The sequence below is a fragment of the Sceloporus occidentalis genome, unplaced genomic scaffold (assembly GCF_023333645.1).
Source record: "Sceloporus occidentalis isolate IW3139 unplaced genomic scaffold, rSceOcc1.0.p SCAF_112, whole genome shotgun sequence".
Lineage (NCBI taxonomy): Eukaryota > Metazoa > Chordata > Lepidosauria > Squamata > Phrynosomatidae > Sceloporus > Sceloporus occidentalis.
The window spans coordinates 688,940-701,801 of NW_028317092.1; the positions used below are offsets into that span (position 1 = coordinate 688,940).

A 12,862-nucleotide genomic window follows, 5' to 3' on the forward strand; every position below is an offset into this window, starting at 1 on the left:
CAGTAACACACTACGCCGCCAGGGACTCAAATCATGCAGTGCCAGACGTGTCCCCCTGCTTAAGCCAGTACATGTCCGGGCCCGTCTGAAGTTTGCTAGAGAGCATTTGGATGATCCAGAAGAGGACTGGGTGAATGTCATATGGTCAGATGAAACCAAGGTAGAACTTTTTGGTAGAAACTCAACTCGTCGTGTTTGGAGGAGAAAGAATGCTGAGTTGCATCGAAAGAACACCATACCTACGGTGAAGCATGGGGGTGGAAAAATTATGCTTTGGGGCTGTTTTTCTGCAAAGGGACCAGGACGACTGATCCGTGTAAAGGAAAGAATGAATGGGGCCATGTATCGTGAGATTTTGAGTGAAAACCTCCTTCCATCAGCAAGGGCATTGAAGATGAAACGTGGCTGGGTCTTTCAGCATGACAATGATCCCAAACACACTGCCTGGTCAACGAAGGAGTGGCTTCGTAAGAAGCATTTCAAGGTCCTGGAGTGGCCTAGCCAGTCTCCAGATCTCAACCCCATAGAAAACCTTTGGAGGGAGTTGAAAGTCCGTGTTGCCCAGCGACAGCCCCAAAACATCACTGCTCTAGAGGAGATCTGCATGGAGGAATGGTCCAAAATACCAGCAACAGTGTGTGAAAACCTTGTGAAGACTTACAGAAAACGTTTGACCTCTGTCATTCCCAACAAAGGGTATATAACAAAGTATTGATATGAACTTTTGTTATTGACCAAATACTTATTTTCCACCATAATTTCCAAATAAATTCTTTAAAAATCAGACAATGTGGTTAATGGACTTTGTTGTCTCATTCTGTCTCTCATAGTTGAAGTGTACCTATGGTGAAAATTATAGGCCTCTCTCATCTTTGTAAGTGGGAGAATTTGCACAATTGGTGGCTGACTAAATACTTTTTTGCCCCACTATAAAATACTAATTTATAAACAATTACATTGTTTCCATAGCTTTCATGCACTGTAACTAGGCCCACTCGATTCCTCTTTACACTTCAGCCTTACCTTCTTATACAGGAAAACGTTCTTAACTGTGCATAAGACCCTTTATTTTGCTAGGGAGCTGGGTAACCCAGGCAGATAATATACATATGATCCCAAACAATCTGGCGGGGCAAATGGGACTGATTGTGTGAGCCTCTGAGATTTGATCCATGGGCGGGTTTCTCGTTTGCATTGTAGCGAAGACTGCGTTGTGTACATCCACTATACTTATACACAAAATGCTGGGAAGATTTGGTTTATGTTTTAACTGACCTTGAGGAGCCGTGTATGGAGCAAGAGAGTGTAAGCAGCTTCAGTATAATTCTCACAATCCAAATGAAAGTCTCTCAGCTTGTACAAATATCTGTAATATAAAACAATATATATAATTTATATTAAAAAAGCCAACAGCCTCTGACCTTCCTACTACACCCATGGTTATATACGTGATGAAGGTTACATCTATTTCTTGTGTCTGTTTTGTTACTGTGTGAGTGGCTGTGTGAGTGGCTGTTAACAGCAGATATTAATCACATATTTTTATTTTCTTTGCAGTAAAGCATCCCTGTTAATAACACACAAATAAACCACTATGATTAATATTTATCATTACAGGTGCAAAATGTGAAAAGCGGTCTTTAGCATCAATTAAGTTCACCACCAACTAAGTTGTCCAGCTTTTTAGACCACTCCATTGATTGTTAGGGCAATGAGACTAGAGGTCTGAATCCTATTAAAAAAGAGTTTGCAAAACTTTTGCATGATGGGTGTCATCAGCAATCTGTTTACTAACGTTTTTTTTTATTTTTTTTGATTATATAAAAATAACAATACTGAAGCCCATGGAACAGAGCATCTTAGGTGGAGTGGGCCTTGACAGAGCTAGGTGGTGTGCATAAGGGAATGATTTAATTTAATTGGTTCAAATTTGTTATGGGTGGAGTTACTATCAAGGTATATAAGTGGCAACCATTTTGTAAACGGTCACTTAACTGCTTTTCTAAATCCTGGTTGTCCCACCCTCCCTCCCTTTAACGGTGGGTTGTGGGGGTGACTACCCCGTTTTGTCACAGCGGCGGGAATAGTTGGGGATTATTGTTTAGTACGGTGGTTTTTATGGTTTGGTTTACTAATTTGACTTGGTTCAAGTTAGTTTGGTAGGTTTCGAGCTGGACTGTGGCTCAGAACCTGGGGTGGTGTAGGGGTGTCTCGGTATGCCCCTGCATTGGTGGTTTGGTTAAGTTAGTGGTGTAGGGGTGTCTCGGTATGCCCCTGCATTGGTGGTTTGGTTAAATTAGGTGGTGTAGGGGTGTCTCGGTATGCCCCTACATGGTTTATAATTTGGTTAAACGGTCTGGTAGGGGTGTCTTGGTATGCCCCTATTGTGGTCAATGTGTTAATGTGGAGGCACCTGTTATGTGTTGGTGCCATTGTTATACGGTTAATGTGTTTATTATGGGAGGTCATTGTCATGGTTAATAAAAGGTAAATCTGTTATTTTAAGTCAATATCTTTTATCATATATTGTACGGCTACCAATGGAGTAGATAACGAACAAGGTTCCGTAGTGCCAAATTTTTTCTTAAAGATAATCATATTACTCAATATATTAGAGACAATAGGATTAAGAATCTTTAATCTATTTATATCTTTTATGCTAGTCCAGTATAAAAGAAATGGATCTAAATTGTGGCATTTCCACCTCTCATAATTGTACCAAGGTAATTCCGATTTCCGTTTAATGTCCCAAGCTAGAAAATGATTAAATAGACAGGTTTGATGTAGATTGCGTAAATTAGGAAAGTTGAGCCCAGATCGCGTAAGAATGGAACGTGAAATTCTAGATTTTTTGCCCAGCCATACATATGATGAAAATATTTTTTCAAATTGATTTAAAATTTTTATTGGAACTGGTAAAGGTATAGTTCTAAATAGGTAGATCAGTTTTGGGAGCACATATGACTTTAGTGTATTAAGTCTGCCTATCCAAGAGATTTCCAGATTCTTCCATTGGGTAAATTGAGTTTCCGGAAGTGAATTTTCAGGGGAAGCTAACGTGAGTAAGATGTCATCGGCATATAGAGAAACCTTATGCTCATAGGGGCCAGTACTTATTCCAATAATTTTATCCGAACGGCGTATTAATGTCGCGAGAGGTTCAATTGAGAGAACATATAATAAAGGAGCTAATGGACACCCTTGTCTTGTTCCATTGTTAATAGAAAAGCTAGTTGAATTTAGATTGAACCCTGAAATTTTCGCTTGCAAATTCTTATATAGCGCCATAGTATAAGTTAGAAATTGTCCGGTCAGACCAAAAGCAATTAAGGTTTGTTCTAAGAAAGACCAACTCACACGGTCAAACGCCTTTTCGGCGTCAAACGCGAGAAAGACAGCTGGCGTTTTATTAAGATGTAACTCATAAATTAAATTTAAGATTCTGCGTGTATTATCTTTACCGCTTCTGCCCAGGAAAAATCCTGTTTACTAACATTTGTGTGAATTCTTGGTATCTTGTACTATTCAGTTTTAAATTGAGATTATAGACAATGGAGGTTGGCAGGTTAGTGACAGGTACATGGTAATTATTAAATTATATTTTTTAGACAAATTATCCATGTGTTTCAAGGTTCATGTTTTTTAATGGCTGCCTACTTTAGTGAGTACTCTTCAGAGAATGAAAATATGATGTCATAGGTGATAAGGGGGACAGTTTGTTCCTGAAGTTAGGGGTATGCTGCTCTAGGCCATACTACATTAAACACTATCTCAATAACTTAATTAAATGCTTTAGTGGAAATACTATCAATCCTGTTGATCACTATAGCTGTAGATTAAACACTACCTGCAAATCTAGTCTTTTTTTAACCATTCGTAGTAACAAACTAGTTGTGTTGCAGCATGAAATAAAAGACCCAAATGTTTTTCATGCTAGATAGAATCCTTCCTTCTCCTTTAGGAAAGCCCATACTTACCTAATGTACATTGCTTCACGATTGATGTCTTTGTAAAAATTCTGAGGGGAAAAAAATCAATATTGCAAATGATTAATAAGTATATTCATACAGTGTAATCAGGCCCAGACAGGCTAACTGGCATAACAGCCAAATGTTGGCGCCTTGTGATGCCTCCTATATACCTTTTATTGTTGTTCCTTACAAAATGTAATAGTGTATCCTACAACCATTTGTATCCAGCAAGTAGCTGCAAGTAGGTTATTTATCGGCAAGCTGGCCTTAAAGTGCCAGGGTCAATTTTAATCCACTGTCCATTACTGAGTATAATTAAAGAATCTCTCTCTGCATTGATAATACCCATAAACACTACATTTAGTTCTTTTAGTAAAATACGTATTAATAGCATTGTAAAACTGAGCTTGTGATACTTCCTAGACATAACATAAATTATAACTATATCTCAATATTTGGTATAAAATATCTTTATTATTACAGGTTCACACATTAAAGCATTGTTATTAGGTATCTGCCTCTCAGAGTTTTCCATACGCTTAGACATGTTTGGTTACTAAATATAAACATTACCAATAGGTTCACTGTACAGCTCATGCGGTTGTCTTTGCTCTCATCAGTCACCACTGCTCTGTAATCCAATAACCTTTCCAACAAGCCTTTTATCAAAGTCACAAAGCTTTCAATTGCCTTGGAGATATAAGGATGATTTGCTGAATAATCCAGCAATCTGAAAGAACAAGTTAAGAAACAATTGAAAATATGTTAAACAAACATTTCATAATTGTCAGGTATATTCCACAGATTTCCACATATACCTTTAACACGATTGCTAAAAAAGTTCTGAGGCTGTTGGCTTCTCCTTACATAATTTTGACTGGCCATGTAGAGATGTATGATTTAAGAAAATTGTATTTACTAAAGTGATGGCTATTTACGTGAGGTCAAGAAAACCAAAGTAATAATCCAAGGGAATGGTGAAATCCGCATAGATATAGAAATAGCTAAACTACAACATATTAAAAGTTCCTTAACACAAAGAAAATTAAGAAATATTGGAGGTAACCTAACAAGTCTGCTAAGACAGCAAGAAGCTTGCCAAACAAAAGGGGAGACTACAGTTACTGGCAAGAGATGCATGGTTGGATTAACATGGTTGGATGACTGGGCAGTCAATTAAAATGGTTATACCCTTTTTTAGTAAATAATAAAGGGGGAAGGGCATGTTTTCATTTTAAATGATTGCATCACCTCTCTGGATGTAGAACTAACAATGTAGAACTTTTGGAGAATGTTGGGAACAGTGGCCATAGCACAGTGAAACTCAAGATTAACTCACAAATGCATACTAGTAGAGGCTTCACCAAAACACCACATTTCTGGTTAAGGGCATCCCTGGAGGTAATTGACTGGGATTAATTATTCTCAGGCAGAAACACAGAAGATAAATGGAATATCTTAACTAATCAATAAAACACAACGTCCCCTTCAGTATCAAATTAAAAACAATGTGGCTTAATAAAAAAGTCAGTCAGGAAACAAGAAAAAAGAATGGGGTTAAAATTGGTTGGTGAAGATCAGGAGTAGGTGTAAGGCTTAAATATTTTTTTTCTCTGTGTATACCAATGAAGAACAAATGCCTACAGGTTTGCAAATGAATTCTACAAAAAACGTATACCTTTTGATTGCCTGACTCAGAACAAAGAAATAAAAGTGCTAAATAAAGATAAAATGCATAAAACTCCAGAGCCAACTGGTATACATCCCCAGTTACGTAGGGAACTTAGCCAAAATATAGCCAGGCCATTACTTTGATTCTTTCTTATTTGACATAGAGTCAAAAGAGCAACATAAAGCAAAGGATACTAGTATTTAAAAAGGGGTTAAAATCGCAGCTTGGTGGCTACAGACCTGTGTGCCTGACATCTCTGGTGGGAAGATTTTTTTAAAGTTTGTTAAGGGATAACAATCAGCAGTACATTTTGTCCAATAACATCATCAATAACAGCCAACATGGTTTTATAAAGGAAGGATTGTGTGTCAGTCTAACATAATTGCATTCTATGAAGGGGTGAGCAAAATTATTGATTAGTGTCTTTCCATGGATGTGACTATTTGAATTTTGTGAAAGCATTAGATTACATTAGGGTATTGTACAAATTCAAAGAGATGGGTTTAGGCAATATTGTTTGCATCTGGATTGAAAACTGGGCTAACGGGAGTGTTTAGGAGGTAGAAAATTATCTATTAAATAAATTAAAACTGGTGGTAAATGAAATCCCTCAAGGTTTTGTCCTAGGCATGTTATTTGATGTCTTTATTAATGAACTTGCGGTGGGTATTGAAAGCTACGCATCAGTCTTTGGAAATTATACAAAATCAGGTAGTATAAAAGAGATTTGGTCAAACTAGGCAAGGCAGATGGGATTTAATGATGACAAATGCAAAGTTATGCATTTTGGAAAAATTAGTAAATATGCGAATCATCCTTTAAATGGGGTAGTGTTAGTGAAAAGGGCTTGGGAATAACTATAGCGATAGTGTTCAATGTCAGTCAGCTGCTGCAAGGGTCTGTGGCATATAGAAAAAGACTCAGGTGAGGAAAACATAATTTCACGTAAAATGGTTTATCTATTACTATTATGGTTATTGTTTTGGTTTTTTTTAATTGTTTTACAGGTCATTCCTACAAAAAGCATTGATAATCATCTCACATTGTTTCAAACAACTGCATATACTGCCAGTCACCACGTCCACCTTCAACTTCATGGTCCAACTTCAGAATTATTTCATTCTCAAACTGAAAGGAGTAAAACAGAAAACATTACGGGGATTTTGAGCTCTATATGAAGTATTGAAAGTTACGTTTGAGAATACAATGTAAGGAGACCATTCTGAGATTCCAGTCTTGTTTTAGTTGTTTTACGCTGATAAACCAGTTTAAAGGCACAGTAAATTTATTAGATTTCAGATTAGTTAACAAACCATTTTTATATCTAGCATTGTCCTTTTAAATATGTATATATTCAGCAAATAAAGGCAAAATTAATGAAAATGTGATGACTTTTATGAGATAAATACATACATGCTAATGTTATGTTCATTTTGTTCCATAAAACATAATTAATTTCAATTATAAATACTATTTAAAGAAAAAAATATGTATTATTAATATTCATTTAATTAAAGATTGTCTTGCTTCCTGCAACCAGTTAACTCTAATTATTGCTACAAGAGCGCTACTACTACCTATTTTTGCCCTCCTTTGGTCCAAATTACCCATATAATTCCTTTTAGACTGTGTGCTTTCATTTTTGCCAACTATGTATGAAAGTGCCATAAGGCAAGATGGCCATATTTCAATTGTACAACACAACAGAATATGCTAGTACTTGATGAATCAATAATAAAAATAATATACTTACCAAAGTGAGACAGATCACATAAAATGTATGTTCAAATGTGCAATTAGTGTGATTCATATAAAATGTCAAAGGGAATATATTTTGTTAAACTGCTCAGCAAGAATTCACCTTTTTGTTATTAAACCAATGTTAATTTATAACTCTATATTTAGTCATAGTTTCACATTTATGCCAAATATATACCCGATCATTTCATAGAAACATTTTAAAATAAGCATAATTACATGAAATAAAAAAAAACACCTTTACTTAAGAACAACCTTTTTTGTAGACAGCTGGTTTAACATTCTCATTATAAACATGTAAGTAGAAATAGATTAGTATATTCTTATAGTGTGCAAAATAAATATGTTTGTTTCATGGTTTGTTCACTTTTTTTTCAATAATTTAAGTGACCTGTCAAAAGCTGTTATATTATCTGAGTGTTCTCCAAAATGTTCTATATTCCCATTATATTACATTGTATGCAAATGGATTCTCTCTGCCACAAGGCACAAATATGTTATATTTTATATTTTCCTCTACTAGGCTTTCAAACCAATCCTCCTATGACTTTAGTAGGTAAAGGCTTTCATTCTAACAACCATCTCTCCAATCATCATTCTTCATCTTATCAAACATAAAACTATTTTTCATCCTTCAAATTATGTGGTTCTGGTACATGGCAAGGGGTCATGAAAATTTTGTGATGCCCCAGTTTTATACCATTGTTTCCAGAACCCCCTCAAAGTAGAGGTAGTCCTCAAAAATGATTCCATGATTACAATATATATTTATAAAATACACATTAATGAAATAGGTTTACCTTTCTAAAGTCTCCATTGTGGTAGTATTCACACAACATCATGTCTACGAAAATAGGGATGGTGGCTTTGCGTAGTTCGACTTCTGGAATCAGTGTCATCTCCAAAATTGGGCCAACCATTCCAGGGATGAAACAGATCTTATTCTGGCCTGGTTAATAAACATGTTAACAAGTTACAACATTAATTACAAATCAAACTTTACATTTTCGTTGAGCATGTACAGTGGCAAGAAAAAGTAAGTCATAAAATGTGATCAGATCTACATCTAAGTCATAAGTATAGACAAACACAATGTACATAAGCTAATAAAACACAAACAATGCTAATCCTTCATTTCTTTATTAAACACCCATTAAACATTCACAGTGTTGGTGGAAAAGGTAAGTGAACTCTTGCATTTAATAACTGGTTGAAGCTCCTTGGCAGCAATAACCTCAAACTAGCTTTGTTTACTCAGTGGTGTGTTCAAGCTGTACATAGTACTATGTGTTCTCCTTGAACAATTCAACCTTAGTTTCATAAGTCCACAAAACATTTTTGTTGTGGAGGGTCAAGGTGCTCTTTGGCAAACTTCAGATGAACATTGATGTTAAATTAGAGAGCAGCAGCTTCCTCCATTGTCTCCTGCCATGGACTCCATGGCTGTTCAATGTTTTGCATATGGTAGACGCATGAACAGAGATGTCAACAACTTCCAGATTCTTGCAAGCCCTTAGCTGTTACTCTAGGGTTCTCTCTTACCTCATTGAGCATTTTGCATTGTGCCCTTGGAGTTATTTTGGCTGAGTGTTGACTAGGGAGAGTAGCCACAGTACTGAATCTTCTCTGTTTATGAACAATTTGTCTAACTGTGAACTGATGAATATGAATATTCTATGAGATTACTTTGTGACCCTTTCCAGCTGCATGCAAATCAACAATTCTTGATTACAGGTCTACTGAGATTTATCTTTGTGAGGCATTGTTCACATCAGCAGTTGCTTCTTGAGAATAGCAAACTGGGTTTTTTTTATTTGTCAAAGTAGCTCTAAAACTCCAATTCTGTTTCATTGATTGGACTCCAGGTTTGCTAATTCCTGACTCCTCTTAACTTTTGTTTAAGTGATTGGCCTAGGGGTTCACATACTTTTTTTCCCAACACACTGTGAATGTTTGAATGATGTATTCAATATGTACAAGAACAATATGATAATTTGTGTTTATTAAAACAGATTGTGTTTCTTCATTATTGTAACTTAGATGAAGACTATATGGTGTCCTGTGCTCTGGTCTTATGTGTATTGGGGCTGGTGATAGGCTTGTGAGGTGATCATCAGCCATCTTGGTAACCTACAGCTTTGGTGAAGTTTGTGCATGCTTAACTTTATGCAAGAGACTGCTGTTAATGATGAAAGCCATATCAGTTTGATGTGCAGGCTTTTTCTTACAGTGAAGAGATTGCTGCTGATTGATTGGCAGTTTCTTCAACTATAAAAAAGTCCCCCTACACTACAAAATGTACCTCGCCTAATTTAAAAAATGTTTAAAAAACAAAATGAAAACACAGACAGACTAAAGGTTTTTTATATTTTCTAATTTTAACAAAAAAAATTTGATGAGGTTTTGTGTGCTACAACTCTGATCATTCTTAGCCAGAGTAATGAAAAAGGTGATGAAGTCCTCAAAAGCGGTTCAGCAAAAGTACAAAATGGGTTTTCATGTGTACTTGAATATTTTCTAGAATGGTGTCCATAGGCTTGAAAGGGTGGAGATGTGACCTCAGTCGAATTGAGTCATTCCAGTTAACCCTTAACTTGCCAAACCACACAACTTCTTAGGGAATACACTCCAAAGTTCCATAGAAAACCAGTAGAGCCCAGCCACTAGTCACACTCCCCAAAACAAATTTGTCGCTATTTGGTATCCGGGTCTTAAAAACTAGTTTTTGTGCTCCGTATCTAATACCAATCAAAATATCTTAATATATTTACCTAATAGGTAATTAATACAATATTTATCTATACCTAAATTAAACCCTACTGTAATGCACTATGTAATACTATAGAACAGAAAACTGCATATTTGTTTACAATCGAACCAAGTTTGTATAGTTTACAGTTGTCTATTGTATAGTGACTGGAGAAATGAATGCTTAATATGCAAGCCAGGATTTTTAAGTAAAGCATAATAGTATAACTTTATATGAAAAAGTAAGGTAAATGCTGGTACCTGGTTTAATAACTTTAGAGTTTGACCAACTGACATAGACGTAAGCACAACTCCAGGAATGGTCTGGCTCAGTAAGAGGGGAAGGAGGAAAGCTCCAGCTTAAACACTTTATCTCATTGTCCCTATTGTGATCTTAAGTTGTTTAATTTGTATTTTCAAATATGATGAATGCAGGAAAACTAAATCAAGCATTAAAAAATGGAAAGTGCAGTGTAGACAAGAATATGAATATAGATGTTTAAGACCTATAGGAGCTAAACCTTCACAAAGTAATTTGTTGTTCATAAAGATATGTTATTTAATTTTGTTGTTTTAGATTCATGAAAGGTGAAATATATAACCAGAAAGGGTGGTTTAAAAATGTATGTATTCACAATAAAACATCAGTTTAAGTAACATTGATTTTTCAGACCTTTTCAAATAGAATGATAAATTCTAATTTTACAGAAAAAAAAATCAGTTTTCCTTGAAAAGGTAAACCTGATTGTATCAGGGTTATGATATATTGAACTTGATTTTAGAGGAAAGCTTGAATATTAGGGAAAGAATATGATGTGCCAATGATTGTAGGATCAGGTCATGTAGAAAAAATGTAAAAATCCATGACAGTCCTGTAAAATTCATCTTGGCTGTCCATCAACATTCCTATAAGCCACTGCTCAACAATAGCCTAATATCCTGGTGCCATATCTTCTCCAAGTAAGTGATGTACGTGCACCCAGTCAACCACGCAATGTAAAAAAATGTGATTCATCAGAACAGACCACCTTCTTCCATTGCTCCATGGTCCAGTTATTATGCTCACATGCCCATTGTTGGCGCTTTCGGCAGTGGACAGGGGACAGCATTGACACCCTGACTGGTCTGTGGCTATGTAGCCCCATACGCAACAAACTGCGATGCACTGTGTGTTCTGACACCTTTCTATCATTACCAGCATTATCTTTTTCAGCAATTTCAGCCACAGTAGCTTGTCTGTTGGATCTGATCACACAGGTCAGCCTTCGTCCACCACGTGCATCAATGAGCTTTGAGTGCCCATGACTCTCTTCACTGCTTTTCCTTCCTTGGACCACTTTTTGTTAGGTACTAACCACTGCAGACCGGGAACACCCCACAAGAGAGGCAGTTTTGGAGATGCTTTGACCCAGTCCTCTAGCTATCACAATTTGGCCCTTGTCAAAGTTGCCCAGATCCTTACACTCATCCATTTTTCCTAACACATCAACTTTTAGGAAGTTTATGGTTTATGAAATGTTCACTTGCTGCCTAATATATAGATAATACCCTATTTTGTATTTTTCAATACCTCTGATTTGGAGCAAAAAATAAGTTTTTTTTTTAAATTTTCCAAAGCATCTCAAGCAATTTCTCCAAGCACTTCTATCATATATTGGGAACGTCTGTGATGTCATGACTGAGTGGTGCCGTGACTGGGATCCATATAATTATTATCATTTTTTAAAAACTGTACTTATTTTACTTGAATTTCGTTTCTCTGTCTGATCTCCGCTGTACTTATAGCATGCTTTGCTGATTGCAATATGTGTGATTAGATAGCAGGGTTGAAGGTCTGATCAAAGATCCCAGCAGAGTTTGGATAGACCCTTCTGAGTCTCTACTGCTCGCCTGAGTCCTTCTGAGAGGTGTCAGCAGCAAAGGTGTACTGGCACTCACACTGAGCATAGATCTATCGGAACTGTCAACAAAGAGCCAGCAGCACAACGTCCAAAAGAGACATCTTGACAACCCTTTTTTTAAAATGTTACAGGGTAGTGAAGGGGTTAGTTTAAAAGGCTAGTTAAGGCTAAATAATTTTTAGCCAGCTTGTTTTGCTCTATTTCCACACACAGTTAGCAGCAAGGTTATTTTGTTTTAGAAATGTATACTATTTGAATAGATTTAAATATAAAAAAGTTAGTCACGTACAGAAGTTTCTTTATGACAGTAGAAGAACTAATCAGAATGTGTTATACATTTTTGGCAATCGTTGATTTTGAAGTTTTTCTGTACCACTGGGGCCTTTGGCTCCAGGCCCTTAAGTGACGAGGGGATGCCTGGAGGGTGATGCATATTAACTTTGTCAGCTTTCTGCAGACATTTTATTTTTATGTTCTCAGTAATGTTGCACGCTGCAGAAAATTTGAAAAAGTGTCGTCAAATTGGCTTACAGAACATTTACTACAGAAAAACTTAAAAACAGAATTTTAGCAGATGGAGGAAGAGCTCAGTGTCTTGTAACTTTATTGAGTTTTGAAAACTAAGTAAACTCTTTGATGATCTCCCAACTGTTTTCTGGACCAAATATCTTTAATTCATTTTGTTATTGACTGGTAAAATAATAAATACATATACAACTGGTAAAATTTTCAAAATGAAAATCATGAAACTATGACTGAACAGTGAGTTTTTATTTTTTTTATTTGGTGATTAGCTTGCTTACTCAACAGTC

At 36.0% G+C, this 12,862-nt stretch overlaps 1 protein-coding gene across 1 annotated transcript in view; it reads right to left on the reverse strand.

Annotated features, from left to right (window-relative positions):
- Window positions 1–12,862, reverse strand: part of LOC149282561 (dedicator of cytokinesis protein 2-like) — a 291,513-nt gene that overhangs the window by 52,735 nt on the left and 225,916 nt on the right. Inside the window, exons 33-37 of the mRNA XM_089498058.1 lie at window positions 8,202–8,350; window positions 6,686–6,771; window positions 4,545–4,701; window positions 3,978–4,018; window positions 1,276–1,366 (exon numbers count right to left, since the gene is read on the reverse strand). Of these exons, the coding sequence (XP_089354184.1) occupies window positions 1,276–1,366; window positions 3,978–4,018; window positions 4,545–4,701; window positions 6,686–6,771; window positions 8,202–8,350 (524 nt within the window). The remainder of the gene's footprint in view (window positions 1–1,275; window positions 1,367–3,977; window positions 4,019–4,544; window positions 4,702–6,685; window positions 6,772–8,201; window positions 8,351–12,862) is intronic.